General features: G+C 47.9%; 9 protein-coding genes; 5 read left to right on the top strand and 4 right to left on the bottom strand.

Moving 5' to 3' along the window:
• The first annotated feature begins 1,044 nt into the window (after positions 1–1,044).
• Positions 1,045–2,924, top strand: GSTUM_00003471001 (uncharacterized protein). XM_052355738.1 has 1 exon: positions 1,045–2,924. Exon 1 carries the CDS (start codon positions 1,575–1,577, stop codon positions 1,779–1,781), a length of 207 nt encoding a protein of 68 aa, XP_052211708.1. The 5' UTR covers positions 1,045–1,574; the 3' UTR covers positions 1,782–2,924.
• A 1,265-nt stretch (positions 2,925–4,189) lies between these two features.
• GSTUM_00003470001 (uncharacterized protein) lies at positions 4,190–6,536 on the top strand. XM_052355737.1 has 1 exon: positions 4,190–6,536. Exon 1 carries the CDS (start codon positions 4,934–4,936, stop codon positions 5,411–5,413), a length of 480 nt encoding a protein of 159 aa, XP_052211707.1. The 5' UTR covers positions 4,190–4,933; the 3' UTR covers positions 5,414–6,536.
• An 890-nt stretch (positions 6,537–7,426) lies between these two features.
• GSTUM_00003469001 (uncharacterized protein) lies at positions 7,427–8,400 on the top strand (the record flags this gene model as incomplete). XM_002837102.2 has 1 exon in its annotated part: positions 7,427–8,400. The coding sequence occupies one exon, from the start codon at positions 7,427–7,429 to the stop codon at positions 7,670–7,672; it is 246 nt and encodes an 81-aa protein (XP_002837148.1). The 3' UTR covers positions 7,673–8,400.
• A 1,671-nt stretch (positions 8,401–10,071) lies between these two features.
• Positions 10,072–11,321, bottom strand: GSTUM_00003468001 (uncharacterized protein). XM_052355736.1 has 1 exon: positions 10,072–11,321. The coding sequence occupies exon 1, from the start codon at positions 10,972–10,974 to the stop codon at positions 10,552–10,554; it is 423 nt and encodes a 140-aa protein (XP_052211706.1). The 5' UTR covers positions 10,975–11,321; the 3' UTR covers positions 10,072–10,551.
• A 166-nt stretch (positions 11,322–11,487) lies between these two features.
• GSTUM_00003467001 (uncharacterized protein) lies at positions 11,488–13,661 on the bottom strand. XM_002837100.2 has 6 exons: positions 13,494–13,661; positions 13,235–13,251; positions 13,083–13,111; positions 12,992–13,030; positions 12,766–12,930; positions 11,488–12,699 (listed from the first exon to the last, which is right to left on the bottom strand). The coding sequence occupies exons 1-6, from the start codon at positions 13,506–13,508 to the stop codon at positions 11,756–11,758; spliced, it is 1,209 nt and encodes a 402-aa protein (XP_002837146.1). The 5' UTR covers positions 13,509–13,661; the 3' UTR covers positions 11,488–11,755.
• A 324-nt stretch (positions 13,662–13,985) lies between these two features.
• Positions 13,986–15,246, bottom strand: GSTUM_00003466001 (uncharacterized protein; the record flags this gene model as incomplete). XM_002837099.2 has 5 exons in its annotated part: positions 13,986–14,344; positions 14,406–14,672; positions 14,732–14,790; positions 14,827–15,104; positions 15,159–15,246. 5 exons carry the CDS (start codon positions 15,244–15,246, stop codon positions 14,215–14,217), a joined length of 822 nt encoding a protein of 273 aa, XP_002837145.1. The 3' UTR covers positions 13,986–14,214.
• Positions 15,247–16,151, bottom strand: GSTUM_00003465001 (uncharacterized protein). XM_002837098.2 has 6 exons: positions 16,072–16,151; positions 15,881–15,949; positions 15,761–15,802; positions 15,638–15,692; positions 15,525–15,576; positions 15,247–15,478 (listed from the first exon to the last, which is right to left on the bottom strand). Exons 2-6 carry the CDS (start codon positions 15,940–15,942, stop codon positions 15,282–15,284), a joined length of 408 nt encoding a protein of 135 aa, XP_002837144.1. The 5' UTR covers positions 15,943–15,949; positions 16,072–16,151; the 3' UTR covers positions 15,247–15,281.
• A 1,666-nt stretch (positions 16,152–17,817) lies between these two features.
• GSTUM_00003464001 (uncharacterized protein) lies at positions 17,818–19,484 on the top strand (the record flags this gene model as incomplete). Its single annotated transcript, XM_002837097.1, has 4 exons — positions 17,818–18,182; positions 18,255–18,736; positions 18,791–19,163; positions 19,220–19,484. The coding sequence occupies 4 exons, from the start codon at positions 17,818–17,820 to the stop codon at positions 19,482–19,484; spliced, it is 1,485 nt and encodes a 494-aa protein (XP_002837143.1).
• Positions 19,485–21,094: 1,610 nt separating this feature from the next.
• GSTUM_00003463001 (uncharacterized protein) lies at positions 21,095–22,176 on the top strand. XM_002837096.2 has 1 exon: positions 21,095–22,176. Exon 1 carries the CDS (start codon positions 21,412–21,414, stop codon positions 21,910–21,912), a length of 501 nt encoding a protein of 166 aa, XP_002837142.1. The 5' UTR covers positions 21,095–21,411; the 3' UTR covers positions 21,913–22,176.
• The last annotated feature ends 3,230 nt before the right edge of the window (positions 22,177–25,406 follow it).

The raw sequence follows: 25,406 nt of genomic DNA, 5'->3' as shown, positions 1-25,406 counted from the left end.
CCTGGTGGCGCCCGCATGTGAACAACTGCTTGATAAAAAAAAAAAAAAAAAAAAAGTAACCAAGCCGATTTGAACACAAAAAAAGGCATATCAATATCTACAGAACTGAAATAATAATAATAATAAAAAGTAATTGTACTGTACCAACTGTACCAGTATGATATCCAGAGAGAGAGAGAGGGAAAAAAAAAAAAAAAAAAAAAGATGGAGTACCAAGAGGCCAACCACCAAGGGGAGCACGGACGATAGAACGTTTTTCTTGGGTGGTGTGCGTAAAGGGAAGGGAAGAGGTTGTCGGTGGATCAAGTGAAACGAAACGGGTGGGGTGGGTGAGCCTGCGTATATAAAATGCGGAAACTTATCATCAGCTTCAATCAAGCACTTAGCTCCTCAAAGCTCAAAAGCTGAAAATTCCCATGCGGGGGGTCGTTAACGCAGGGATCTTGAAGGGAAATTGTGACATAAAACAGTGAGAAGACCGGAAGGCAATTCAGAGGCACAAACTTCCCTTTTTTTTTTTTTTTTTTTTTTAATCGCCGTTGATGCTGTTGTAAGGAGATTTGAGAAAATCAACTTCCAGGAATTATCGAAAGCCTACAAAAAAAAAAAAAAAAACAGCACACTCTCAAGGGATGGGGCACCGGTATCGACTAAACTATTCGTTCATCACCGGTTGCCCTTGAAGATGAGTGAAATATTCTCGGGCACTCTAGCTACTCGAGTAGATTATCAAGCACCTGTTTTCCAAGCTACGACATGCGGGGAAAATAGGCAAGGAGGGACACAGTGCTCGAGTAGAGAGAGTAGAGAGGGAAGGATTTATTCAAGATGGATGCCACGAGACGAGCTCGCACAGCATGCCAGCCCAGCCAAAGCAAGCCGGACGCGGTCCCATGGAGGAAAGCTCGCGATAACGGCCTCCACCTCCTATGCCGCCCTATCCTATGCATCTATTCTGCTCGCGCTATCTTCCTTCCTTCTTCCTCTCTCTTTCTCTCACTCACCTCCTCCTGCTCCCTTCGAACCAAAAATCTCCCCTCCAATCTCCTACATAAACCTCCATTATCTAGCACGGTATCACCGAAAGAGGGTAGACGGGAGAAAAGAGCTCAAACTCGTTCATGAAAAAAGGTCCTTTGTTCTCAAATCCCAAAACGCATTAAAAGACGCAAGGGGTGTTTACTTTTTTTCACATGATTTGACTACCAAACTCTACCCATATCGATACAACACTGATATGTCGGAGGGACTGGGGTGGCGCAAGGAACTATCTGGTCATCCGGAAGCCCACAATGACACACCTCACCATAAACGACCAAGCGGACCTGCACGAACAAAAACGAAGAGAAGGAAAAAAGAAAGCGCGATCAAGCCGAAACCGCATCAAACATCAAAGCAAAGAATGAGAATACCGGGAGGAAGTATTATTATTATTATTATTATTTTTAATTCTCTCCAAACAATACAAGCCGTTACCCCGAGTCCGGTGGGAACAGCAAAGCCTCCCTTAAGGCCTCTCGCTCCTTACTCTAAGGAGCTAGGAAAGTAATAAAGTTGGATATCGACGAAGCCAAATGGACTTTACCCGGATACGCACGTACGTAATCGGCACTCTCCCCTCCGCCCAGTCGGTAGCTTCTGTCAGCCTTAAGGAATCTGTGCTGCTGCTTGCGTCGTGTTGCTGCTGTGGTCTATCGGTACACATACGAGTATCATACTTGAGGATTCCGATCGAGGAAAGAATCCAAAACGAAAACGCCATTCTCGACGATGAAGAGTAATCAAAGAAGGGAAAGGAAACAAGGGGGAAAAAAATCAGAAGCGCATCACAAACTATATATAATATAGACAAACGACCAAACATAATCCTAAAAGAAATACGAACATATCAAGCGGATGCAACGGCAGCTCAAGCGAATGACATGTATGGCCCTCGTTGAGTTTGGTTAAATAGCTGTTGAAAAGCTCCTTCCCCATGTCCCCATGTCATACCGAGGGAAAGGGAAAACACCGCCTACCATCACCATCGTCATACAGTTGCAGTAAGTCGCCCATACCGGTGCTCGCCCTGTTCGTGAGGTAAGAGAAAGTTAGTTGTTATGCAGTTATGCATCAAGGCGATTCACTGCCCCACTTCACAAAGTTCCCTGCACCACTTTGCATACGGCAGCATGTAGTCTCCGGATCTGACAGGCCTTTCGTACCCAAGAAACTGTTCCTTCGCAATTCCCACTCCCCTTGTCGTTATGACTCCCGTCGCCCCCCTTCCGTCAAATCAGTCAAGTCAATCAATCAACCAACCAATCAATCAAACTAGCCTCTCGGATCTTCAAAAGTGAGCTAGATTTGCCATGTGGCTTATTAAAAGGCCATTACGGCGATCACAAGGTATGCATCATATCAGGGAAAAAAATAGTTACAATTTGTATCATCGTATTGTCAGTGGTGCATGAATTCTTGTATCGAGAACACTCAGGCGGGTAATAAAGTTAGTGGGTAATTGAGTTTCACAAAAATCAGTGGATGGCTATCTCGGTATTGTTAAACGCCGTCTGCAGGACGAGAACCAAAGCTCGGGTCCATATCTATAAGGGTGCCCGAGCACTGTAGGGAAGAGGAGGTGAGGATGCCCGCGGAGCGGAGGTTGAGAGGCTAGAGCGGAGGGAGGAGAGAGAGGGGGGGGGTGGAGGTTAATAAGTCCGAAACGTTGGGTAGCACGCTCGATTCTTGCGTGACCGCCACAAATCGGTTGATCCGAGCAAGCCACTTTTTCCTTTTCTCCCCCTCGTTGCTTTCTTTGTACTCGAGTACTCGTACCGGTACCCGTGCCAGTGGACTCCTCTCTTGTTCGCTTTTGTTTGGCGTGGTTGCGTTGTTTGTGATATCATACCGATATCCTTCCGGTGCCGTGACCGCAGTTACAATACTATTTGATTTCAGCAAGCCTCATCCGTAAGATATCAATATTGTTGTATTGTAAGAAATGGTCCAGCACATAGTCCATTTGTTAGTCATGCACTCGAGTATGCCATGGGATGATTGGAAGAATACTATGCTGTGATACGTATTCCACGGTGAAACTCGACATATCAATTACCGGTAATCATGGTAATTGGGGAACATCATACCAGTACCGTACGCTGGTGGAGTGTGTGGTTGCATGTGTGCGTGCGAATTGGGGGGGGGGAGGTGCTTCGGAGGTCGAATCTAGAAAGGTACCACTCTCCGCCCGGATTAATACCCCATTCGCCAGATGCATGCGACATTCGCTCTCTCTTCTTTGCGAAAGCCTGAAATAATTGTTTTTATTTTATTTTTATCGCTTTCTTCTGCCTGTCAAAACAAGAGGTCCACTCCCACGTTCGTCTCAATTTACCGGTAATTGTCACGATCATGACATCAGTTTTTGATCTGGACCAGTCAGGCCGCCAGGTTGAGGTAATGTCAGGCAGTCGAGTTCAGTACGCGTGAGATGTGACTTGGCATGTAGAAAGGTGTAAAGCCTCACTTCACTTTTCTCGAGCAAGAAACCGGTATTGTACTGTACGAGTACACCGCAGCGACTCTACTTCCGTCAGTCTATCAATCTATCACTCTCGATTCAGTTGTTCAGAACCCCCACCATCTCATCTCCCTCTCCTACGATCTCGAAGAGAAGCGAGACGTCGACCCAGTCATGCACTTCTGGAGTAGCTTAGGGAAGGAAAGCCAGCGAGCAGGCAAGCGGGCAAGCAAACAAGGAGAAGAAGAAAAAACTCAACTGCCGAAATTGACCGGTTCAAACTCCGGCAGAGATGGCGACAAGAGAGGCGTGCGAAAAAATAGCCCCAAAATCACGCAATGCAGCTTGGATATCAAAAGACCAACTCGTAAAGAAAGCAGGAAAGAAAGAAAGGAAAATAATGGTCGATAAGCTAGTCTGTGCCCGATGAGTAAGGGAAGCAGCAGAGAGGTATGAAAAGGGGGAAGGAAACGGAGAAGAAGAAAACTGCTGATTATTTGAAAATTAAGCGCGCCTGACACTGACTGCACGGCGATGGAAGCAATTCCCACACCGCATCATCATACATCAGACGAAAAAAAGAAAAAAAGAAGAAAGTTCAAGCATTGCAACACAGCGCGGTGCTAAAGGAGGGAATCGACGGAACCTGAAGAAACGATATCGGAACATCACCTCGAGCGCAGCGGACTTTAGCAAACGATAATAATCTCACGTATCGGTCTCACCACGATCATACAGCGCGCGCAATACCTAAACCAGTGCATACTAGCAACCGCACAACACCAAAAACAGCACGAGGGGATCCCCAAAAGTTTGTACCAAGTTAACCTCCAGTGACAACCGAATTCCCCAAGGCTCCGAAGGGCTCCAAAGAGTAAGCTAAATCCCCTATGACACTACTCGCGAATTTCATAAGTACCGTATCTAGACACCTTACTGTAATGCTAAAAACCCATCAAAAAGCACAGATCTTTGGCCTTAAGGTTGCCTGGATATCTTTGAAATTGGCGGGTACGATACCTGCACTCATAGACCTGCACTTCGTCCTGACGATAGCGACGTGGACACTGATCCAGAAGAAAACGCCGACCGACCTATCTACTTGAGCACTACTCAAGTACTGACCTTGCCTCTCACCCCTGCAACGCAGCACAAAACCGGAACCTCAAAAAAAGAGCCCCCCTTATCACATAATTCGACGTCGCCCTCGAACCAATTATTCCACCACGACCAAGCCCGATTCCATCAGGATCGCATTCCTCTTCATCGGAAAGCACGGCCCGGTTCGACCACACCACAAACCACCGCCGCCAAATACTTGGGGTATGCGCAAGTTCTGTCAACGTCTGGTCTGGTTGGTCGAAATTATGTGTGAGTAACGGGAATCATGCAATTGAATAGGCCGGACATGCTAGTCTTGGTGGAGGAAAAATGTCTGTCAAACTATTGGAGCAGTGGCTGGAGCAAATGCCCTTCTCCGAATGGTCGAGAACGCCCTGGCGCCAACCGGAGGAAGCTCGACAGACTTACACCGTAATCCTTGGCATACCCGGTACTCTTCCTCCCGGTACTCGAGTACTCGTAGTGCTGAACGAGCAGGGTGTTCGAACATCAGCATCCTCGTTAAAAACGCAATGCAAGACGCATGTGGGTATGATTGGAATTATTCATCCTTTTCTTTTTCTTTCGAGATTGTTTTTTTTGTTTTTCTGCCCAGACTGCTGTTGCAGAAATAGGTTATCGTGCTCCTGTATGGCGTTATGCGAACGTTCTGCTGTCCATACGAGTAGAGCACCGTATCGGCTGGTTTGTTATGATCCAGCGCGGTGTTGTCTCCAGGTACTGTACTGGCATCGGTATATTGCTATACGCCTGCGATTTAGACCTTTACATTCATTCTTTTTCTTTTAAAGGTTTCATCATCATACCTTTCATACCGCACAACGAGATGTGATGAACCGGCGGGGCAGCCCAGGAGGGAAAACTAGAAACGAATAGGAAGGTAGAGGTCATTGACGTCGTAAGTAAGCAAGCCAGCGGATGGACGGGTGAGTTTAGCAATCATAGAGTAGTTAGTTACAATGTACAGTATCATGCCCGAACAATCCCCCGGTCAAAATTTCCCCAATCGCCACTTTCCCCTCCCGCTTGCCTGCTTCGCCAGATGGCAGTGTATTGTAACGACGATACTTCCTCCTCCCCCTTCCACCTCTTCTTTCACCATTCCCATGCCAAGAACCGCCTCCCTCCCTATCCCATATACTAGAAGCATGCAAACCTCCCAAAACCACCAAAAAACTCGCTTATCCAACGTGGGTGGCCCAGACGAAACTTACTCGGGAATCTACCGCGTCCAGAGCCTTGTCTGTCGTCTGTCTGTCCGTCTCGCTCCTTCGGTTGTACTGCAGTGTACTGAGTGTACTGTACCGGTATCACTTCGACCTCCCCCCCAGAACAAGCGCAAGTACCGGGCGGTACTGTAGAACTTATGTCCTCGTGAAAGCACCACCACATCAACTAGTGAGCGGCAAGGTATCAACCCCCCTTCCTCCGAAGAACACACTAAAAAAAGCAAAGGAGTTACCGTATCGCTGAGAATGATACGAGTAGATCACCATCACAACCACAGCAACTATTTTCGTCCTATGATACCACCCCCCCCCCCGACGAAGGTGCAGTAGAAGGCTGCGCCGGTGCTGGTGATACGGCAACCCCCACCACACCACACACACACAAGAACTCCTCGAGTTATCGGCATGAAAGAAGAAGGAAAAAGCAGAAGCAGAACACCAAACGCCCACCACACACCCATGCAAGCCACACTTGTACGAGTCCTCTCACTTGCATGTTACCGGCCCAAGGTAATCCTGTACTCGTACGGGTACTTGTACCACACCCACCCTCTTCTTCCCATACTTGCCGGTACGGTACCTCTCCGAGGGACAGGGAGATGGAGTAAAATCAACCAACATCCCGTGACTCTGTAGTAGCCGTGCCTGGGCGGTAGACCAGCAGCTCGAGTAATCGAACACAACACAGTGCTACGTCGCTGGGATTGCCTCCTCTGGTAATGTTTTTTTCTTTTCTTATCCTTTCTTTTCTTTTCTTTGTTTTTCTTTGTTTTTCTTATACCTCCTGGATGCCGAGCAATTCTTTGCACCCTTCTTTGTCCTTTTTCCAAAGCAGGAAATTCCTGACTTCGTACCGGCAGTTCAGGTCCGACAATTCGATCCCCTATTGTGTCTCGCCATCGGGCCAGCAAACAAGCAAGGAAGCCACGCGCCTGCAGAAGCTAACTCACAAGTCAAGCCAGAACAACCCAGCAAAAAAAAAAAAAAAAAAAAAGCCCCGATTCACAGGAACACACACATCCACCCACTACAACCTACCACCCCTCCCTCAGCACCCTGGCACTCCGGAGCAACGTGCGATTTACCAAAACGTTTTGGGTTACCATCTTACGATCTACAGTACGGTACTCGTATATCATATACCGTATTCGAGAAAGAAAGAAAGAAGAAAGCGCTGCCGCATGGCGGTAGATTCCGACAATCACGTAGTATCACTCGGGAGTCCTTATCGTATTCTCTCCCCTCCCCCCCCCCCGAAGAGGAGGGGGGGGATATGTATGTTTTTATTGAAAAGATGGCCTAAATTATAGCCGGAGCATTTTGTCGTTGCTGCAATAGATGAATGTGGAGGGGGAGTGTCCATGGTTCCGGTTTCGGCCGTGGGTTGCATGAGATAGTGAGGAGGGTAACTTTTTGGAGATGTTGTAGGCGGGAAGGAGGGAAGAGAGGGTTTGATAAGGTTACGTGAAGGCCTTGATTCCTTGGTAGACCGCGCTAGACGTTAAGCTTATACAGCACAGACAAGCGGTGATAAATCTACTCCAGTCGGTAGTTAGGCTACCCTACCTACCACATGGCGGTCCTGGCCAAGCAGATCGACCGACCGCTCCGTCACCAATTGTATCGGTACGGTATCATACCCCATCGTATCGCCAGGACCCTCAAAAAAAAATCAGACCAACCACGATACATACAAAATTCCACCTCCAACTCCTCGCTTATTCCCGCACTTGACCGAGTCAAACCCGTCCCGGGCTGCCGTACCCCAAATACCGTTACCACTTTGGGGAGGCAGTTTGCTGTTATCATGCTATCATAACCAAGCTCGTCGAAGCAATCGTTTTCGGCGCACTCGGCACACCACCACACTTTCCCGCTTCCGACGGACGATAGGTCATGATAGGGCGTGCCCGGCGGAGGGCTTCGCTCCGTCCTATCATCGATTGGTATGATATGGCAAAGGGCTCCTCTTACCGTGTGGTATCATATTCGTCCAAGCCACTTCGCTTCTGGTGATGGGCTCGATGCTACGCTTGCATAGGGTACCGGTACAAGTATGATATCGTGCAAATTCCCATCCCTGACCAATCCGACCAAACATCATACCCACCACCGATAATCACTGATAGCCTCCCCCGAACGAGCACCGGTACAGCCCCGCAACTCGGTCATCGTATTTATGATACAAAGGCATAGACCCCCAGGCAAGCGATGACTCGGATTTATCACCGGGCCCTTACCACGCTCGACATCGATCGCGCGGTCCGTATGCGTATCATCGTGCCCATTTCATGCAGCACACAGAGTACTGTACAAGTACATACCGAGTACATGCATAGAGCACCGTCCTCTCGACTAAGAGTACTGTAACAAACTGGGTACATGCATCCCATGAACAACGGCACCCACCCCCGCCCCGGGGACCACAACTCCAGAAGCGGGTGAGTTGGCGGATTTGTGCAGTTACTCGAGTATAGACTTGTATAGGCGATCATTGCAACGCGCGTTTGTTTCACGAAATCCCTGTGTTTTTTTTTTGTTTTTTTTGGATGCTTTGAGTATAGTACCGTATTATTTACATCCTCCCGTTGTGCGGGGTGCGTGGATGGGTAACCGGACGATATCCCGCATATTAGCGCCTTTGTTGGTAGTGGTGGTAGGAATACATATTCGTTTTTATCATATAGTACTCGAGTAGTGCCCCCCCTCCGGGCCGCCGGCTGGGAAAGACTCGGTGAGTGTGTGTGGAGTGTGCGAGTGTGTGTGGGGGGGGAAAACGTGGGGTCTCGGGCCGAGATGTTTTGAATTCCTCATTGCGGGGGCGGTTGCTATCGTTTGGTCCCGGTAAATATATTATTTGTAAAAGCGACACACGCAACACACACAACACACACACACTCTCTCTCTCTCGTTCCCTCTCTACTAGAGTAGGTTACTGTATGGTACTCGTATTTGCTCGGTAATATTATCATGCACAAATTAACGCCTTGGCATAGATTTGTTGCGGACGTACCGTACAAGCACTGTACCGGTACGATACCTGTATCATACCCCCGTACCAGAAAATGCACTCCTTTTCCAATCCAATAAAATATTTAGAGCTCCATAGAATATCATACCAGTAGAAGGAGATCTGATTCTTAGTTTTCACAAAAAAAAAAAAAAACCCCTTAGTTCGTTGCTGAGAGTTCTTGGCGCTTGGACAGGCAGGACCATATAGCGTAGACAAAACCACCACACAGCGAATCACCACCCCTCGTTATCATCCCAGAGGAACTGTACGCCACACAATTCATTCTAAAATACCGAACGAAATAAGGTACGAGTACAGTACCATAGAATGCCCAAATGCCCAAATGCCCAACCCCTGGGGAAAAAAAAAAAAAAAAAGAGCCCTCGTCCCTACAGTAGACTCGTAGATACTGTACAGTACACGTACAGTACAGTACAGTACACGTACAGTAAGTAGATCGATCACCCACACACACACACACGCCACGCGCATCACATCATATAACCTCTCCACAAAACTCGACGATTACCGCACCCGCACCGCACCGCACCGCAACCGCCTTTTCCACTGTATGTAACTTACCGCACCGCCGAGTACGTATCGTATATTTGTCACACCCGGAGGTTTCTCCGTCCGTTCGGGCGGACTAACTTCTCTACCGAGTACAGTACTCGTACACGTACAGTAATTGTCAGGCCAGGCCAGGACAGGCGCCGTCGGCTTCTGGTCGGTGTAACTTCCGGATCTATTCATCACGTGTTGAGGCAGTTGATCCGCGGAGAGAAGGAAAAAGCGAGAGATGCGTTCCGTGTAGACTACAGTACTGAGTTTCTGGAAAAGGGAGGGAAATCGAGTGATGGCTCGTGCGTGTACTCTGTGGAAAATGGGCATTGTGGGTAACTTAACTTTATTCTCTCCCTCCTTCCTTTCTTTTTCGTGCTCTTGCCTTTTGCTAGGGTAGAGCACCAAACTTGTACTTACTGATGCGTTATGGTACGGTACGGCACGCGCGAAGGCGCGTAAAAGAGCAGATTGCAAGTTCGATTAGTGGTTACCCTGCCTGGCCTAAGTGTTAGGCTGGCTGGCTTATTTATCCTTCACGATAAGAGTGCGGGTGCTATATCTGGTGACTTGTGTGTGTGCTATTGTGCCCTCGTGGTACGAGGGCGGTTAAAGTGCTGGCAAGTGGTAACGATAAAGTGGAATTCTATGGAGAAACTTTATTTTGACAGCTAGGGATTGGAGTACAGTACATATTTTCTCTCTGGATGGGGGCAAATGAAACGTGATTGGAGCGAGGGCGAAGAAACAATACAGCTAACGAGAGTGAACGATTGAATGAAGAGTAAAAGACGGCGCTACCGGCTTTCGGTATTAAGTAGGTCTGGTGAGAAAGGAAGGAAGGAAAGAAGTATCAAGGACAACGACAAGTTGACGTGGAAGGGAGGGAGAAAAAAAAAAACTATGATATATCAAGGCAAAAGAATACATGCCCACCTGCCTGCTCACACTCACTCATCCATCCATCCATCCATCCAATTCACCCGTGAGTAGGAGCTCAGCAAGTCATCGTCGTAATCATCATCAGCGCTAGCATAGTAGAAAAATAAAAATAAGAAAAACAAAGCTACCCCACCCTCTATAACCGCCTTCCAATTCCCATCGGGATCACCGAAGAGTAACCTCTAATACTCGTATCTCTGCCTCTCAAATCCGGCTCCAGCGCCTCCCATTCCGCCTGGCCCACCGCCTGGCCCCTTCCCGGCCGCGGCAGCACTAACACCCTCGCTGACCACCTCCACGACCTTGAGAAAATCGCTCTGGGACTTTTGCGGCCCGCGCTGCCACACCCATATCCCGCCACCGATCACGACGACAAAAAGGAGCAGGCGCAGAGTGGTGATGACGACCGAGTAGATCCAGCGACTAGCCATGCCAAGGATCGAAAGCGAGAGGTAGACGATCACGAGGAGGAGGGCGATGTTCATCAGGTCTGGCTGCGAGGCGGCGTACTGTTTTAGGGGACTGATCATGTGGGTCTTGAGCATTGTTGTGTAGCTGGTGGCGCTGTGCGCGATGTTCATGACGTGGAAGAGGATTTCGTCCATTTTGTTCATAAAGTGCTTGGAGTGAGGTATGTGGATGCGTGAATCCTCTGTTTTTTTGTTGGTAGCGGCGGTGGTGGGAGGTTGCTTCTATCGCGGAAGAAAAGGAAAAAAAATTTGGAGGGGGTTTGGGGATTAGTGATTCCGGCTTAGGCTACCGGAGAGAAGATGGGTGAATTGATGAGTGTGTAGTGGCAGATACCAGAGCGCAAGATGTTCGAGTCTCAATTCAGGGGGAAAAGGGTAGGAGGGGAACAGCCAGGAAGATAAAAGTATTTAAACAAGTCGTGAATACTCTGGTCAAAGGAGGTGTTGTCGTGTGCTGTCGTGTTGTCGTTTCGTGTGTTTTCCGCAGTGGTAGAGAAGAGGAAAAGAAAAATAAAATAAAAACAACGTTGCTTATTTTGATCGGTTAGGCCGGTAGCTTCCCAAGGCAGGTCTACTGCACTTTTCCGCCAACAATCGCATTGTGCTGGCACGTGGCATTACATTCACAGAAAATCACTCGAAATAAGGTCTAGAACTTCACACAAGGTATTTATTATGGATACTATTATCCATAACCAACTACTGTTTTCCCTCGATTACGAGGTAACACCTAGAAGTACGAGATCCAGGTGGAAACAAAGAAGCAAAGTCGAATACCACACCCAAGACAAGGGCAAAGGTGATTCTATGGTATCATTAAGAAAAATAGAATCAGAGAACTTCTCCATCAAGCAGCTTCTGGGCCCCGTACCTATACTTTTCATTAGTATTTAGATTTTTTTAACGGAAGGTGAACTTACTTTTTGAGGCGAATTGCCTGGACCGAGATAAACCCAGTAGTATCGACCGGCGCGAACGAGGTGCCGATTTCATCCATGGAGCTCTCAGCCATGTCGTAAAGTTTGCTGGTCTCACTGCTCCTTCCGAGAATAATCAAGGAGCCCTTGTAGACGCGACAGCGAACCTTCCCATTAACAGTCTTCTGGGAGGACGTGATGGAATCCTCGAGGAATTCACGTTCAGGCGAGAAGTAGAGTCCGTTGTACAAGACCTTGGAATAGTTGAAGGTAACAAATTGATCCCTGAGAGCTCTGATCTCCTTGTCGAGAACAAGACCTTCCAAGTCTACATGAGCGGAACGAAGAATGGTCAAGCCAGGAGTCTCGTAGCATCCACGGGATTTCAACCCAATGAAACGATTCTCGACGATATCAATCCTTCCCACACCGTGTCTGCGAGCGATGGCATTGGCGGTCAAAAAGAGATCCAAAGGCTCGGTGGCTACCTTGCCACCCTCATACTCGAGCTTCGAAGGGAGGCCTTTCTCAAAATGGACAGTGAAATCCTCCGGAGTATCAGGAGCGTCGAGAGGGTCAATTGTCAACTTCCAAAGATCCTTTGGAGCAGTCTCATCAGGGTCCTCAAGAATCCCGGCTTCATACGAACAATGAGCTAGGTTTTCGTCCATAGACCAGGGCTTGGTTTTGGTTTGAGAGACGGGAACGCCAACCTCTGCGGCATAGGCAAGTAAGTCGTTGCGACCAGCGAATCGGTTGTAAAACTCAGGAAGACGCCATGGTGCAATGACTTTAACGTCCGGCTTCAAGGCATAAAATGCAAGCTCAAAACGAACTTGGTCATTTCCTTTGCCGGTACATCCATGAGAAACGAGGGTGCATCCTTCCTGTTCAGCAACAGCAATTTGTCCACGAGCAATAACGGGTCTCGCAAGAGAAGTTCCTATCATAAGCCAGCATTAGGTGGGGTTTAAAAATAATTGGGAAACTGTATTAGAGAGTTTCGTACCCAAAAGATAAACGTTCTCGTAAATTGCGTTACATTGGATAGCAGGATAACAGAGCTTCTCGACAAATTCTTTGCGAAGGTCAACAACGTGGACAGAGGAGGCTCCAATTTTCAAAGCCTTTTCCTTTGCGGCTTCGAAGTCCTCTTCTTGACCGATGTCGGCCACTGAAATTCACAGAGTTAGGTCTATAGGCAATGACGTAAGTGAGCAAGCATGGAGATTTACTGAAACAAACAACTTCATAACCCTTTTCGATAAGCCAAGCTAGTATTTTAATTAGTGAATAAACGATAGAAAGGATCAATTGCAGTAATACCTAGGATACAAGAAGTATCAAGTCCACCGCTATCAAGAATAGGTTAGTAAATAATAAAAAATTGACAGTTTGTCTTTGTTTGTTTGTAATTGAGCGAGAACAGCTGGGGCTGCTGTCTCTCTTTCGAAAACCCAGAATTGGTAGTTACTCACGAGTATGCAAGGCAAACCTATAAAAAGTCAATAAATGCTAACAAAAACAATTCAGAGCGGGAACCAAAAAAGTAAGTGAAGGAAACAGAAACAGAGGAACTCTATCTGGGAACCAAGTAGCAGTGATGGGAAGCCGGTCAAATACGGCAATCGCAGGTACTGGGTATAAGTGATAAAAAAAGCATATGGTGGGAACAATGGGAAATAATGGGGAGTAGGGAGAATAAATTGTGAGTAAGAATTGTGGTTTGGGGGATACCTTTTCTTTGCCCATGATGGTAGCAGTACTGATTGAGGAGTCAGAGGGAAATTAAAGTCAAACTGTTTGCGAGAGATGGATGAATGTTAAAGAGAGTGTGAGTGTGTGTAGTGGGGAGGAAGCAGGACAAAAGACAAGCTACGAGTAGACGGAAGAAGGGAAGGGGAGGTGAAGGGTAAGAAGAAAAAAAACTTTGGTGGTGCAAGCGGTCGTTTTCACCCTTTACCCCGCCGCGGGTTAAACGTTACAAATCGGACCTGAGGCGCTGGAGATGGATAGACGAAGGGAAAACTTTTTTCACGAAAATCTTTATTCACACGAAGACGGCACAGGGCATGTGGCTTAATTAGACGTGCAAAAAAAAAATCCACCATTTTCAACTGGGATTTGGTCAGTTGTCGTTTCAGGTCTACTTGCAATTTGTTGGCTCCAGTTCCACGGCTAAGTGAATACTTGATCAATTTGATAAATGGGATCTACAAAGAAGGGCTATTCACCGTAGAGCAATTGATTAAACAAAGCTCACTGCCAAATAAAGCTGCTAGCCGCAGTACAAAATGAAACGAAAGATGAGGAATTCTCGGAAGACCAAAGACAATAGCAACTCCCTTTGAACGCAATTGAGCCAACAAACCAATAGTTCGAAACCTATTCAAAGACACGAAACAATATCTAGTCGTTGGTATTCTCGAATCATACTGACTTTTTGAAGTTGCAGCTTTTAGGCCTCCTCCTCAGCAGGCAATTCCTCCTCATAAGCTTCACCCTCATCGTCAGAGACGGTGGCATCTTGGTACTGCTGGTACTCGGAAACCAAATCGTTCATGTTGGATTCCGCTTCAGTAAATTCCCTGTAAATTCTTATCAGCACGTGACCTAACAAGTAGAAGTCATGGTTATGAGCAAACCTACATTTCGTCCATCCCTTCACCAGTGTACCAATGCAAGAAAGCCTTACGCCTGAACATGACGGTAAACTGGTCGCCAATACGCTTGAAAAGCTCCTGAATGCTGGTAGAGTTTCCAATGAAGGTAGAGCTCATTTTCAACCCCTTAGGAGGAATTGAGCACAGGGCAGTGAGAACGTTGTTGGGGATCCATTCGACAAAGTATGATGAATTCTTGTTCTGTACATTATGCATTTGGTCCTCAACCTCCTTCATGGAAACCTTTCCACGACTATTGGTTGGCAATAGTTAGCTTTAATTTGTGGTTGTCTGAATAGGGACAACACTCACAAGATAGCAGCACAGGTCAGGTAACGGCCGTTGCGGAAGTCGGATGCTGCCATCATGTTCTTCGGGTCGTACATTTGTTGCGTGAGTTCTGGAACGCTGACGGCACGGAAGGAGTGGGCGCCGCGGGAGGTGAGGGGCGCAAACCCAACCATGAAGAAGTGGAGACGTGGGAAAGGCACCATGTTAACAGCCAATTTGCGGAGGTCAGAGTTAAGCTGCCCAGGGAATCGGAGAGAGGTTGAAACACCAGACATGACGGCAGAGACCAGATGGTTAAGGTCTCCGTAGGAAGGAGCTGAGAGTTTAAGAGTACGCATGCAGATATCGTACAGGGCTTCATTATCAATACAGAAGGTCTCATCAGAGTTCTCGACTGTGTTCTATGGTTAGTGCTTGCCCAACTCAAGCAAATACTTCTGGTCCTTACCAAGCTGGTGTACCGATAAGGTGGCGTTGTATGGTTCAACAACGGTGTCTGAGACCTTAGGTGAAGGAACAACGGAGAAAGTGGCCATCATTCTGTCGGGGAACTCTTCACGGATCTTGGAGATCAAGAGCGTTCCCATACCAGCGCCAGTACCACCACCAAGCGAGTGAGTAATCTGGAAACCTTGCAGACAGTCGCAGCCTTCGGCCTCACGACGAACGACATCCAACACCTGGTCGACAAGTTCAGCACCCTCGGTATAATGGCCCTTGGCCCAGTTGTTACCAGCACCGGATTGTCCAAAGACGAAGTTATCCGGCCTGAAGAGGTTTCCGAAGGGACCGGATCGAACAGCGTCCATGGTACCCGGTTCCAAGTCGACCAACACAGCACGGGGAACGTATTTGTTGCCGGAAGCCTGGTTGCAAAATAGTGAGAAAGATGCAGCAGAAATTGAAAATGCGTTATCATACACCAACCTCATTGAAGTAGACATTCATACGCTCGAGCTGCAGGTCACTCGTTCCGTTGTAGCTGGTAAAAAATAATATTAGAACGCCGTTGGTCATAATATCGAGAATTGGGAACAAGTGGTAACTTACACACCCGACCCATCAAGTCCATGTTCTCCACTGATTGTTTGCCTACAATCAAAAAAGAAAATTCAAGTAAGAAACCTCTCTCATCAGGTGAAGCTCGATAAACCCAATATGAATTCATACCAGAAAGCGGCACCAATCTGGTTACCGCACTGACCAGTTTGCAAGTGAACGATTTCGCGCATTCTGATTCTGTGAAACGTTTCAGGAATTGTCAGTCATACAAGGATAACAGATAGCTGATTGTCAACAACTGGGATAGTGCTGGAGAACCCAAAACGCGTCTCCCGGAGGGGTAGACAAGGTAAACTTACGACTATAGAGGAAGGTGTAATTGATTCGTAAATCGGGTGAATAAACGTAAAATTGTGATTTATAGATAGAAGATAGTGTTGAGATGAAGGAAGAAAGAGGAGAGGGGGAAGGAAAGGAAGGAAAGGGGGTTGTTGTTGTGTGTTAAGAATTTAACCTCTGCCAACACCACGCTGGAGAACTATCGCCAATCAGGGAAGGCGCAGGGTTCAACTAGCCGAACCGCGCACGGGACGCTTGGAGAGTTCTCCCCACGCATGCATTGCTGACCGCCAAATCAATGGGGAAACAGGGAAACAGATGGATGAACTTGCACAAATGGCGATGGTCACCTCAATTAATTGGCTAAGAAATATCCTGCAAGAACTTTCCGTTGTAGAATAGAGATAGAGTATAATAAATTTAAGTTAATAGCAACGTTGGATGGATCGAGTTCGAGGACGCAACCAGGTGCTTGGGCTAACTTGAGTATTTAACCATTAATGAGATGACTACCTTTAGGCAGATGTCTTGAAATGCGGCACGAATACAGGTACTAGCAAGCCATACATATCCCAATCTACTCGAGCATCGTATGGTGAAGTAATCAAAGCCCGAGCCCTGTGCACGAATTTTCATGAACTGACTACCCCTGGTGAGAATAATAGCCCGGATACTCCCACTGCACTAGCAAGCCTGAGGTGCCAACAGGACGGGGAACTTATAGAAAAACCCGAGGTTATAGACGGATTTACACTATCTTAATTACTCGGGAAATTTTCTTTCAAAATGCTATGGCTTTCTGAGCAATGGATTTTGTTGTCAAAGTCACTCTACTCGTATTGACTGTCTTTAGTTGCATTGTCCCCGAGTGTCGGTATTCTTAACAGGAGTACAGTACTGGTACTGTTGTTCACCCGCAGTTTTGTTTATTTACCTTATACCAGGGTTTAATGTGTTTTTATCCCAGGGTGGTTGCAGAATTTTTGTGTGCATTGATATTAACAGGCATTAGACTAGCTCGCATACGCCGAACATTGGTACGGTAGTCGAGTGCTGTTGTGGTACTGTACAGTACAGTACCAGTGGACCTCAACAATTCCCAAAACGTCTTGTAAATAATATTATTACAATAACAGTAATATTATCGTACTTTATTGTGCGTACTATTGACACCGCAGCCCAAACCGCAATATTAACAAATAGTTTAGCACATGCGAGGTTTCTTAATGATGAGTTTATTATATAGAATTATAGAATTACTCGTAGAACAACCGATTAGAATAGCTACCGTACTCGGCAGTTTAGCCCCGGTCCTGTGCTCGGGCGGCCGAGTTGAAGCGGTCCACTTAATACAGAAATTGTTCAATTGATCAGTAGGCCAATCACGTAAAAGGATACCTATAGACTAGAGAGTTTACTCAATTTTGCTTGACCGTAATGGATGGTTGGGCGTGATCTTTGTTGCCAACCGACGAGTGATTGCGCATGTATACAGCATTCCACTGGTTCCATTGGGGCAGGGCAGAATGGTGCTTATCATGTCATGGAGAATCCCCACCACGATAAAAACAGATTTCTTGCCCCGGCTCGCGCCTGCAAAACGTGATTAAACCCTAAAGTTCTTTTCCAATACTATACCAATGAGCATATGCCAAGCAGAGCTCTCCAGATAGCTTTGTTGCAACACAACCTCTGTTCCCCACCTTCAGCGTCCGCCACCACCGACCTCATCTTTCACAAATCTCAGAAATTTCAAAGACCTCAACATGTGTAGCATCAAATATCTCCTTTGGGTTATCGTGCTTTTTAAACAAGCTTTCGCTGTGTCTTGGGACGCGGATGCGGAGTCCGCTTGCATAATCAACCGGGGCTCACCGACCTATCCAAACCCCTCCGTACTTAATGGATATACCTATCAATTATTGACGAACCAGTTGACCCGCCCGAGAAACATTGTCTTTGACACAAATGGGAATGTTCTTGTTTCTGGCGATTCGGATGGGATCTTTGTTTTGAAAACTAGTGAGGCTGCGGACGGATGTGTTATCTATGACGGGAAAACTCTTCTCGAAAATTCATCTGGACTAAAGTTGAATCATGGATTAGCTCTTTCTAAAGATGGGAGAACGCTGTAAGCATATTCTCTGACATATTTTTCTAGTGGAGAAAGGTTCGCAAGCTAAGTTTGGACGATTTCAACAAGGTTCGCAAGTTCCCCCGACGTTGTCTATTCATGGAAATACGATCCTGTAAAAGCGACTATCGACAACTCTTCAAGAAGGAAAATTGTCACCGGAATGGACTCTGGCGGCCATATCACCCGCACACTCCTTACCAGCAATTTACATTCGGACGTCCTCCTAGTCTCCAGAGGTTCTGACGGAAATCTGGACATGGAAGCCAAGGACCTTTCCAAGGGAAAGTGCATGATCAAGGCGTTCAGTGTCTCAAAAACCAAAGAGCAAGACTTCACGACGCAGGGCAATCTGCTCGGATGGGGCCTTCGCAATTCCGTGGGGTTGGGGGAGGACAGTTACGGAGGCATCTGGGCTGTGGAGAATTCTGCTGACGACCTGATGCGGGAGGGAATTGACATTCACCAGAACAACCCGGCCGAGGAATTGAATTTTCTCGGAGACCTCGGCGAGACGGCTTTCAGTGAAGATTTTACTGCGCCGAATTATGGTATGCTCCTGCGATAACATTGTTGAATGTGTTGGCCAATTTTTTGTTGTACAGGGTATCCTTACTGCTTTGCCGCCTGGTATCCAAAGGACATCAAAGCCGCGACTTATGATATCAAAGTTGGCGACCAATTCGCTTTGGTCATGAACAATACCTTCACAGATTTGACGTGTCGCGACATGTTTCAGGCTCCCCGTCTGGGTTTCCAGGCACACATGGCGCCTCTGGATATCAAATTTCACCCCCAAACCGGGCACGCCTGGATCTCGTTCCATGGGAGTTGGGATAGAGAAACGCCGATCGGGTACATGGTCTCGGTGGTGGAGTTTAAAGGGGGGGAGCCAAAGGAGCCCAGGAACTCGAACAACTCTATAACAAACATCCTGTGGAATAGTAATATCACCGGCTGCCCACAAAAGTGCTTTAGGTAAGTCGACGTTTTCACAAAAAACACCTTCCACAGCCATTAATGAAAATCCACAGGCCAGTGGGTATCGCCTTTGATAGAATGGGACGGACCTGGGTAACTTCCGATTCAACCGGCGAGATATTTATCATCACCCCACCTCACTCGTCCTCGTCCGATTTGCCTCCGGCCAACCGCACATGGGACATAAGCTCTAACGTCAGTAAGAAGCGCTCGGCGGCTGTTTCCTTCGCCCATAGTGATGTCTCTCTCACCCGGATCACTGTCAGAGTAGCGATCACTTGTATTCTATTGTTGGGAGTATGGGGCGCACTGTTTTAGTGGCAATCCTGTAGAAAATGAAAAATAAAATAAAATAAATAAATAAATAATCAATACATCAAACCGTCGACCGTGATATTAACATTTCTCTCCAAGTTCCATAAAGCATCCCGCACCACGACGACGATGATCAGGAGGGAGGCACCCAGCGCTCCAATATATCATCCCAAAATACCAGTTAAGTTAGCCACTTTACATACCCTCCCTACCGGAGCATTTAGACCAAAAGTCTCCGAGTCGTCAAGGTAAGCTTCCCCACAGCAAGAATCGGGAAGGTTGCATTATCCGGTTACGGCTAGCGTGTACAGTACAGTACTTGTACCAATACTCGAGTACTGTACCTCCAATAACAAACACCAAGGCTGGGGCGCTTAACGCCCTCCTACTACCGACCGCTGCGCCAAAGTCAAAAAAAATCCATTCCCAACACTTACCGGCGCATATACGACCGCTCCTCTCAACATTACTGGTGTCACTGGGGTATGCTGCTGTGATAGAGGAGAGTATTGGTAATAAGTCAGCTGTATCGTCACTGGGGGTATTATATCATACCTCGGCGACGGACTTTTGATTTGGGCGAGTACTGTACGAGTACCGGTACTTGCGGAATGTCCTATCACCGTGCAAGAGCTAATGATAGAAAGATTGGCACAATAGGGCATGGCATAACAAAGATTTCAGCAGAAGTGGTGTGCGCAGAGGGGGATACAGCACTGAGAAACTCTACTAGTACGAGTAACCCCCTTTTGTCTTGGTCAAGTTTACAGAAATATAATTGATAAACCGGGTGCCTGGGCTCCGATTTATCATAATACAGTACATCTATCGAAGGAAGGGATGACTTTCTCTCTCCAGGATCCTGCTGAGAAATGGAAGGGCTCACGTTTTCGGACGGGCTTGTCTGCGGCATATCATATGATACAACTAACTTTTTGACCAATATCGCCATCAACGCACACCCCTACTCCTTACTTTGTATGATACTCGAGTATCCTCGCCAGTATTCATGCTTGTGTCAATCTTTCTATCCCTGGACCTTGTACTGTATTTACAAGTAGTGAAAGTCAAAGTGCTTATTGACCTTTTGCTTGGGCAATTAGTATTTTTTTCCTACCTACTACGAGTACGGTACTGTTACAAGTACTGTACGTCCCCATTCGCTAATCTGGACAAACTCCTTCGACGCACGCATTTAGGGAAAAGCACGGTGAAGCGTAGAGTGGAAGGGGAAAGGAATGTCAGCCGCACGTTCCAGGAATTTTATAAGTTACCTGAATTGAATTGAATGACCGAGGTCATACTTCCTGCGGACGGCTCAGTGCGAGGAAGGAAGGAAACAGAAACAAAAAAAAGAAAGAAAGAAAAAAGAAACAAGAGGTACAGTACAGTAATGATATACTATATCATATTCAGGAGTGTGATTTGTGAGGGCGGAAGAGGAAGTAGAAGGAAAGTACCGACAGTTCCCCCCCCCTGTGTCCATTTGTGCCACGATAATCAAGACATCGGGAAGGGAAGGAAAGGTAAAGAAAGGGAGAAAAAAGAAAAAGAAAAAGGCATAATAAAACAAATAGCCTACCATCCGCCCTTTCGGACGCTCTGCGTTTCGTCTTCCTTATTTCCTGTTCGTCTGGCCTGTGTGCTTTGTTTGATACGTTCGTTCCCGTCAAAGCTCTGAATTTGAGCTTGTATTATTATTATTATTTTGCTATTATTGCTATCACACTCTTTTTGACCTATCACACACTCTCCCTTAGTTTTTAATACTTGGAACCCCCCTCCGTTACGTTGAATTGTGGCCACACTCCTTTGCAGATAACAATAAAGTTTCCCCCACCATTTTAAAAAGATAAAAAAGAACAACTCTCTTCGCGGGTTTAAATTGCGACCTCCATCTTCAACCACCAAACATCATACCAGAGAAAAGATGTCAAAGCTCAACATTTCCCCACAGTCATTAGCATATCTCCTCTTCATCCTCCCCACCTTCACAAGCGCACTCATCACCCGGCAACCCGACGATGTAGACGAAGACAAGCAGGGCCAGGTCGTCGTATCGACCGACGGTTCAGCACCTCCCCCCCCTCCCCCTCCCCCACCGATGGGACCGAAAACCATAGTCCCAGGCTTGGACGACGGCTCAACGATAGCCTGCATCGTTGGCGGCATCTCCCTCATAGTGGTAATTCCCATGTTCGTCTATATCTGGCGTAGGCGGAGACGTCTGCGGCGAGCGAGGGCGCCTCCCCGTAGTCTGGATAAGGTCGCGTTGGTCGACAGGAGGGGGGGGTCTATCGATGAGCAGGAATCGCAACTACCGTCGCCGCTGGAAAAACTCGAGAGGACGGGGACCAGTGTCAGTTTCGCTTCGGAGGTTACCGTTATGGATCAGGTCGCAAAGCCGCAGCCGGTGTTCCACGCTATGTGAAGGAAGAAGGGTCGTGGAGTGTGAGGATGGTAGATACGAATTAATTGGGATATGGATACTGCGAAACGGTGTAGGGATGGATGGATGGATGGACAAATGGAAGGGGGCGATTGGAGTTTGGAGCTACGCATTCCTTGAAATTTTCTGTATTTATTCTCGTTCATCCCCAATGTTTATTCCTTGAGGATGCTATCAGCTTGTGGAGTATCATTATCGGACCGGGCCACGGGATGACCTGAACAGACATTTTTTCCCACTCTTCCACTCATTCATCCTCTCCTAGAACATCTCATCCCCCTACAACTCGATACAGTAAAACACGTAACACATGACCCGGGTACAGTATCATACCATCTCTCAACTATCCAAAGGAGGAATCCAGGAAATGAAAAGTACACTTATGTAACAAGACATGTCTCACAACAAATCATTCCACATTCCCAGAACAGAATAATACCACCACCACCACAGTGCGATAACGATAATACTTGTACTTTGTATGATGTGATACAATAATGCGATAACTCCACACCTGTATTCCCCCCCCCCCTCACAAGAATCTCTATTTTTATTTTTATTTCCCTAAAACTTGACTTGGCCAAATCTAGTTAGGTAAAAAAAACCTTAATCTTACTTCAGTTTCAAGGCCGCGGATCATTTCATGCGTATTATCTCTAGTTGAAGATCCTGCCAGCCGCAGCTCCCCACAGAAATACTGTAAAGGAAGAAGAAAAGAAAAGAAAGTCCGTCACACAGAGCTTACCAACGACCGAGATGCGGCGGCGGTCCTCGGGAAGGCAAGGGAAGGGAGCGCACGCGACGGTGACAGTGACGGAGATATATGCGGCGCTGTACGAACACTTCAGTGACATCAGAGGTACCTATTCATTCGTGCCAACCGCCGTATATAAAGCTCAAGGCGCTTACAACAAACTGGATTTCCAAAGTTCTCTCACACACTCTCTCTCTCCTGCGGAAGTGATTCCATATGATAGCGGGGGGATGTCCACGGTTCGTTCGTCGTATGTGCGTGGTAAATAAAATGTGATTTTGTCACTATTCCTGTGTGTGTTTGCACAGTAGTCATTGCGGCCTACGCTACGATGAATTATGACACAGTAGGGTACGTCCGAGAACTGTACAGTACACGAGTATGTAGCGGCACCACAAGTCAAGTCAAGATTGAGGAAAAGGTCCGCTTTGACAGATCTCCCTCTCTCTCTCTCTCCAAGTGAGTTATCTATCCGGTATGATTACCATACCATAAATAGGGAGGGGCAGTGAGAAGGGGAGGGAGAGGGAGGGGGACGCAAGATCGGTTTACTATGCGGGAACTTCAGGCGCGCTACACACACACACACACACACACAGTCTCCTTCTTTTCAACTCTGAGGGTTAGGTGTATCGGTGCGGTGTTCGGGGGGCTCACCCAATCAAACGCCCTTGAAGAGCTTCTCACGATGGCTTCAAGTCTTTAACTTCCCCACCTTCGGAAGGTTCACATTTTGTGCTCCGTTGGCTCGCTTTCTTTTGTTTGCCTATTGATACGGTACCGAGTGGACCTTGCGGTCCTTGAATTTTCCCCACGCTCTTTTGCTCTTGCTTGTCGGTCGGGCGTTCTTGGTTTCCGGCCAGGATACAGTTGGTCGTATAGGGAGGCCGTCCTCCCCCCCTCTTCGGAGCGACCGTTCGGACACTCATGCGATTCCGGTTCCTCCTTGGTCCTCCTTCTCGCCTGCTTGGGCCCTTAGGGCATTGCGCCCCTCACTGTCTTTTCCCAGCTTCGAGCTGGGCCCCCGCGCGAACCCGGTGTTCCTGAACCCCTATGGGGGGGATGGCTTTGACCCGGAGAAAATGATTTTGCCACCCCCTCTTTTGGGTGTGGCCCGACTGGTGCGGTGGTGCTTCCCTTTTGGGGGTGCGGCTGCGGATTTTTGTGGTGGTTTGCTGGCTTGGCTTGGCTGGGGAGGGGTGGCCCGGATGCAGCATCCCGGTCTCGTCACGCGGCGGTGTGAGAACCATAGAAAATAAGTGCTTCAGTGGGGTCGGGGCTATGCGCACGTGCATCTGCCGAGTGTGGTGGGGCATCCGAGGAGGAGGGCGGAACCTGCGCGGTTGGGCTGGGCTGGCGGGGTGGGTTTCTTGTGTGGTGGAGTGTTTGCGAGCTCGCTTCGGGCGGGTAATGATGTTTTGTGGCAGGTGGCCCGCGAGGGGGATTTCTTTAAGGGGGGGCCTTGGGCTGGGGGCTGTATCTCATGCCGTACTCCGATTACTTTAGTTAGTAGGTGAGGTAGTGGAAGAATAAAAGGTTTACACACACACACACACACGGAGCGAGAAAAATTTCGGAAATTCCGGTACAGTTAGCGGGGCATTCCTGCAACCACACCAAGTTTATTTTTGTTTGTGTACACATCATCTTTTTATCCGGTGACAACCAGAATTTTCACTCAAAGAAGTCTCGTACTCCACCCCCTCACTCACGATACTCCTCCCTTAGGTGGTGTGGCCAATCACAGCCCTCCATCCTAAGGCTTCATTTCCTTTGAGAGTCTAGGACGCTGGCCATAAGACCATCCTACTCACTCACCATGACCTCCCAACCTTCGTCTCCGGCCCTGCCGCATCTCCCCCACTCTCATTCTCCCCTGGGAGGACCCAGAAGCCCTACCAAGAGCCCAAGGATCAATTCCCCCAGCCTCCTCCCGCCCGGCTCCCCTCAAGGAGTTTCCCTCAACTCAACCCTCCCCATGTTCGCCACTATTAGGCACCAAAGGGGCTGCCCCAACGCCTTAATCAACGTGGGAAACAGAATCGTGGCCAGGGGAAGTACCTTCCCCGAGGTCAGACAGGAACTAGGATGCACTAATGCATGCTACGTCCTCCTCACCGGAAACACGAAGGCCCCGACCATAGCGGCACCCCAACCGGAGCTCCCAGGGTTCAGGACCACACTCCAGAAAATCTTTGGCAATGAAGCGGTAGATGCAGCCGACACCGACGCCTTAGCTTTCCTGGCAGCAGCAGCCTCCTCCTACTACCCGTCACAAGAAAGCCCTGTACCCGTATCCCAGATACCACAGGTACCCGCCTCCTCCCGACCGTTAGGCGAAACGGACGAACCCATGGACCAGTCTCAAGACATCGGAGTAACTGAAATGCAAGCCACACAAGATGTAGCAATGTCTCTGGGAAACGGGAAAAACACAGACCAGACCGGGTTAGGAGACAGCCAACACGCCCACGGACCAAGCGAAGTGCCGGAGAGCTCAGCCCCCCAGAGTGTACCAAGGCAGGTACGATTTTCTTCCCCCTTGACCACGACAAAGGAAATCCCGAGGACCCCAACGGGCAATATGACCAACGACCCGAGCTCCTCACATGCCCAAAACCGCCCCACCATCCCCTCCTCCTCCCTGTATGAATCGACGGAAGTCGAACTCACACCAGAAGAAAAGGAGGAACTAGGACGCCCCGTCACCATAGGCATCATG

This window comes from Tuber melanosporum (genome assembly GCF_000151645.1).
Source record: "Tuber melanosporum whole genome shotgun sequence assembly, scaffold_173, strain Mel28".
NCBI classification, from domain to species: domain Eukaryota; kingdom Fungi; phylum Ascomycota; class Pezizomycetes; order Pezizales; family Tuberaceae; genus Tuber; species Tuber melanosporum.
Note: the sequence above shows the minus strand (reverse complement) of the source record. Positions and strands in the feature narration are given on the sequence as shown.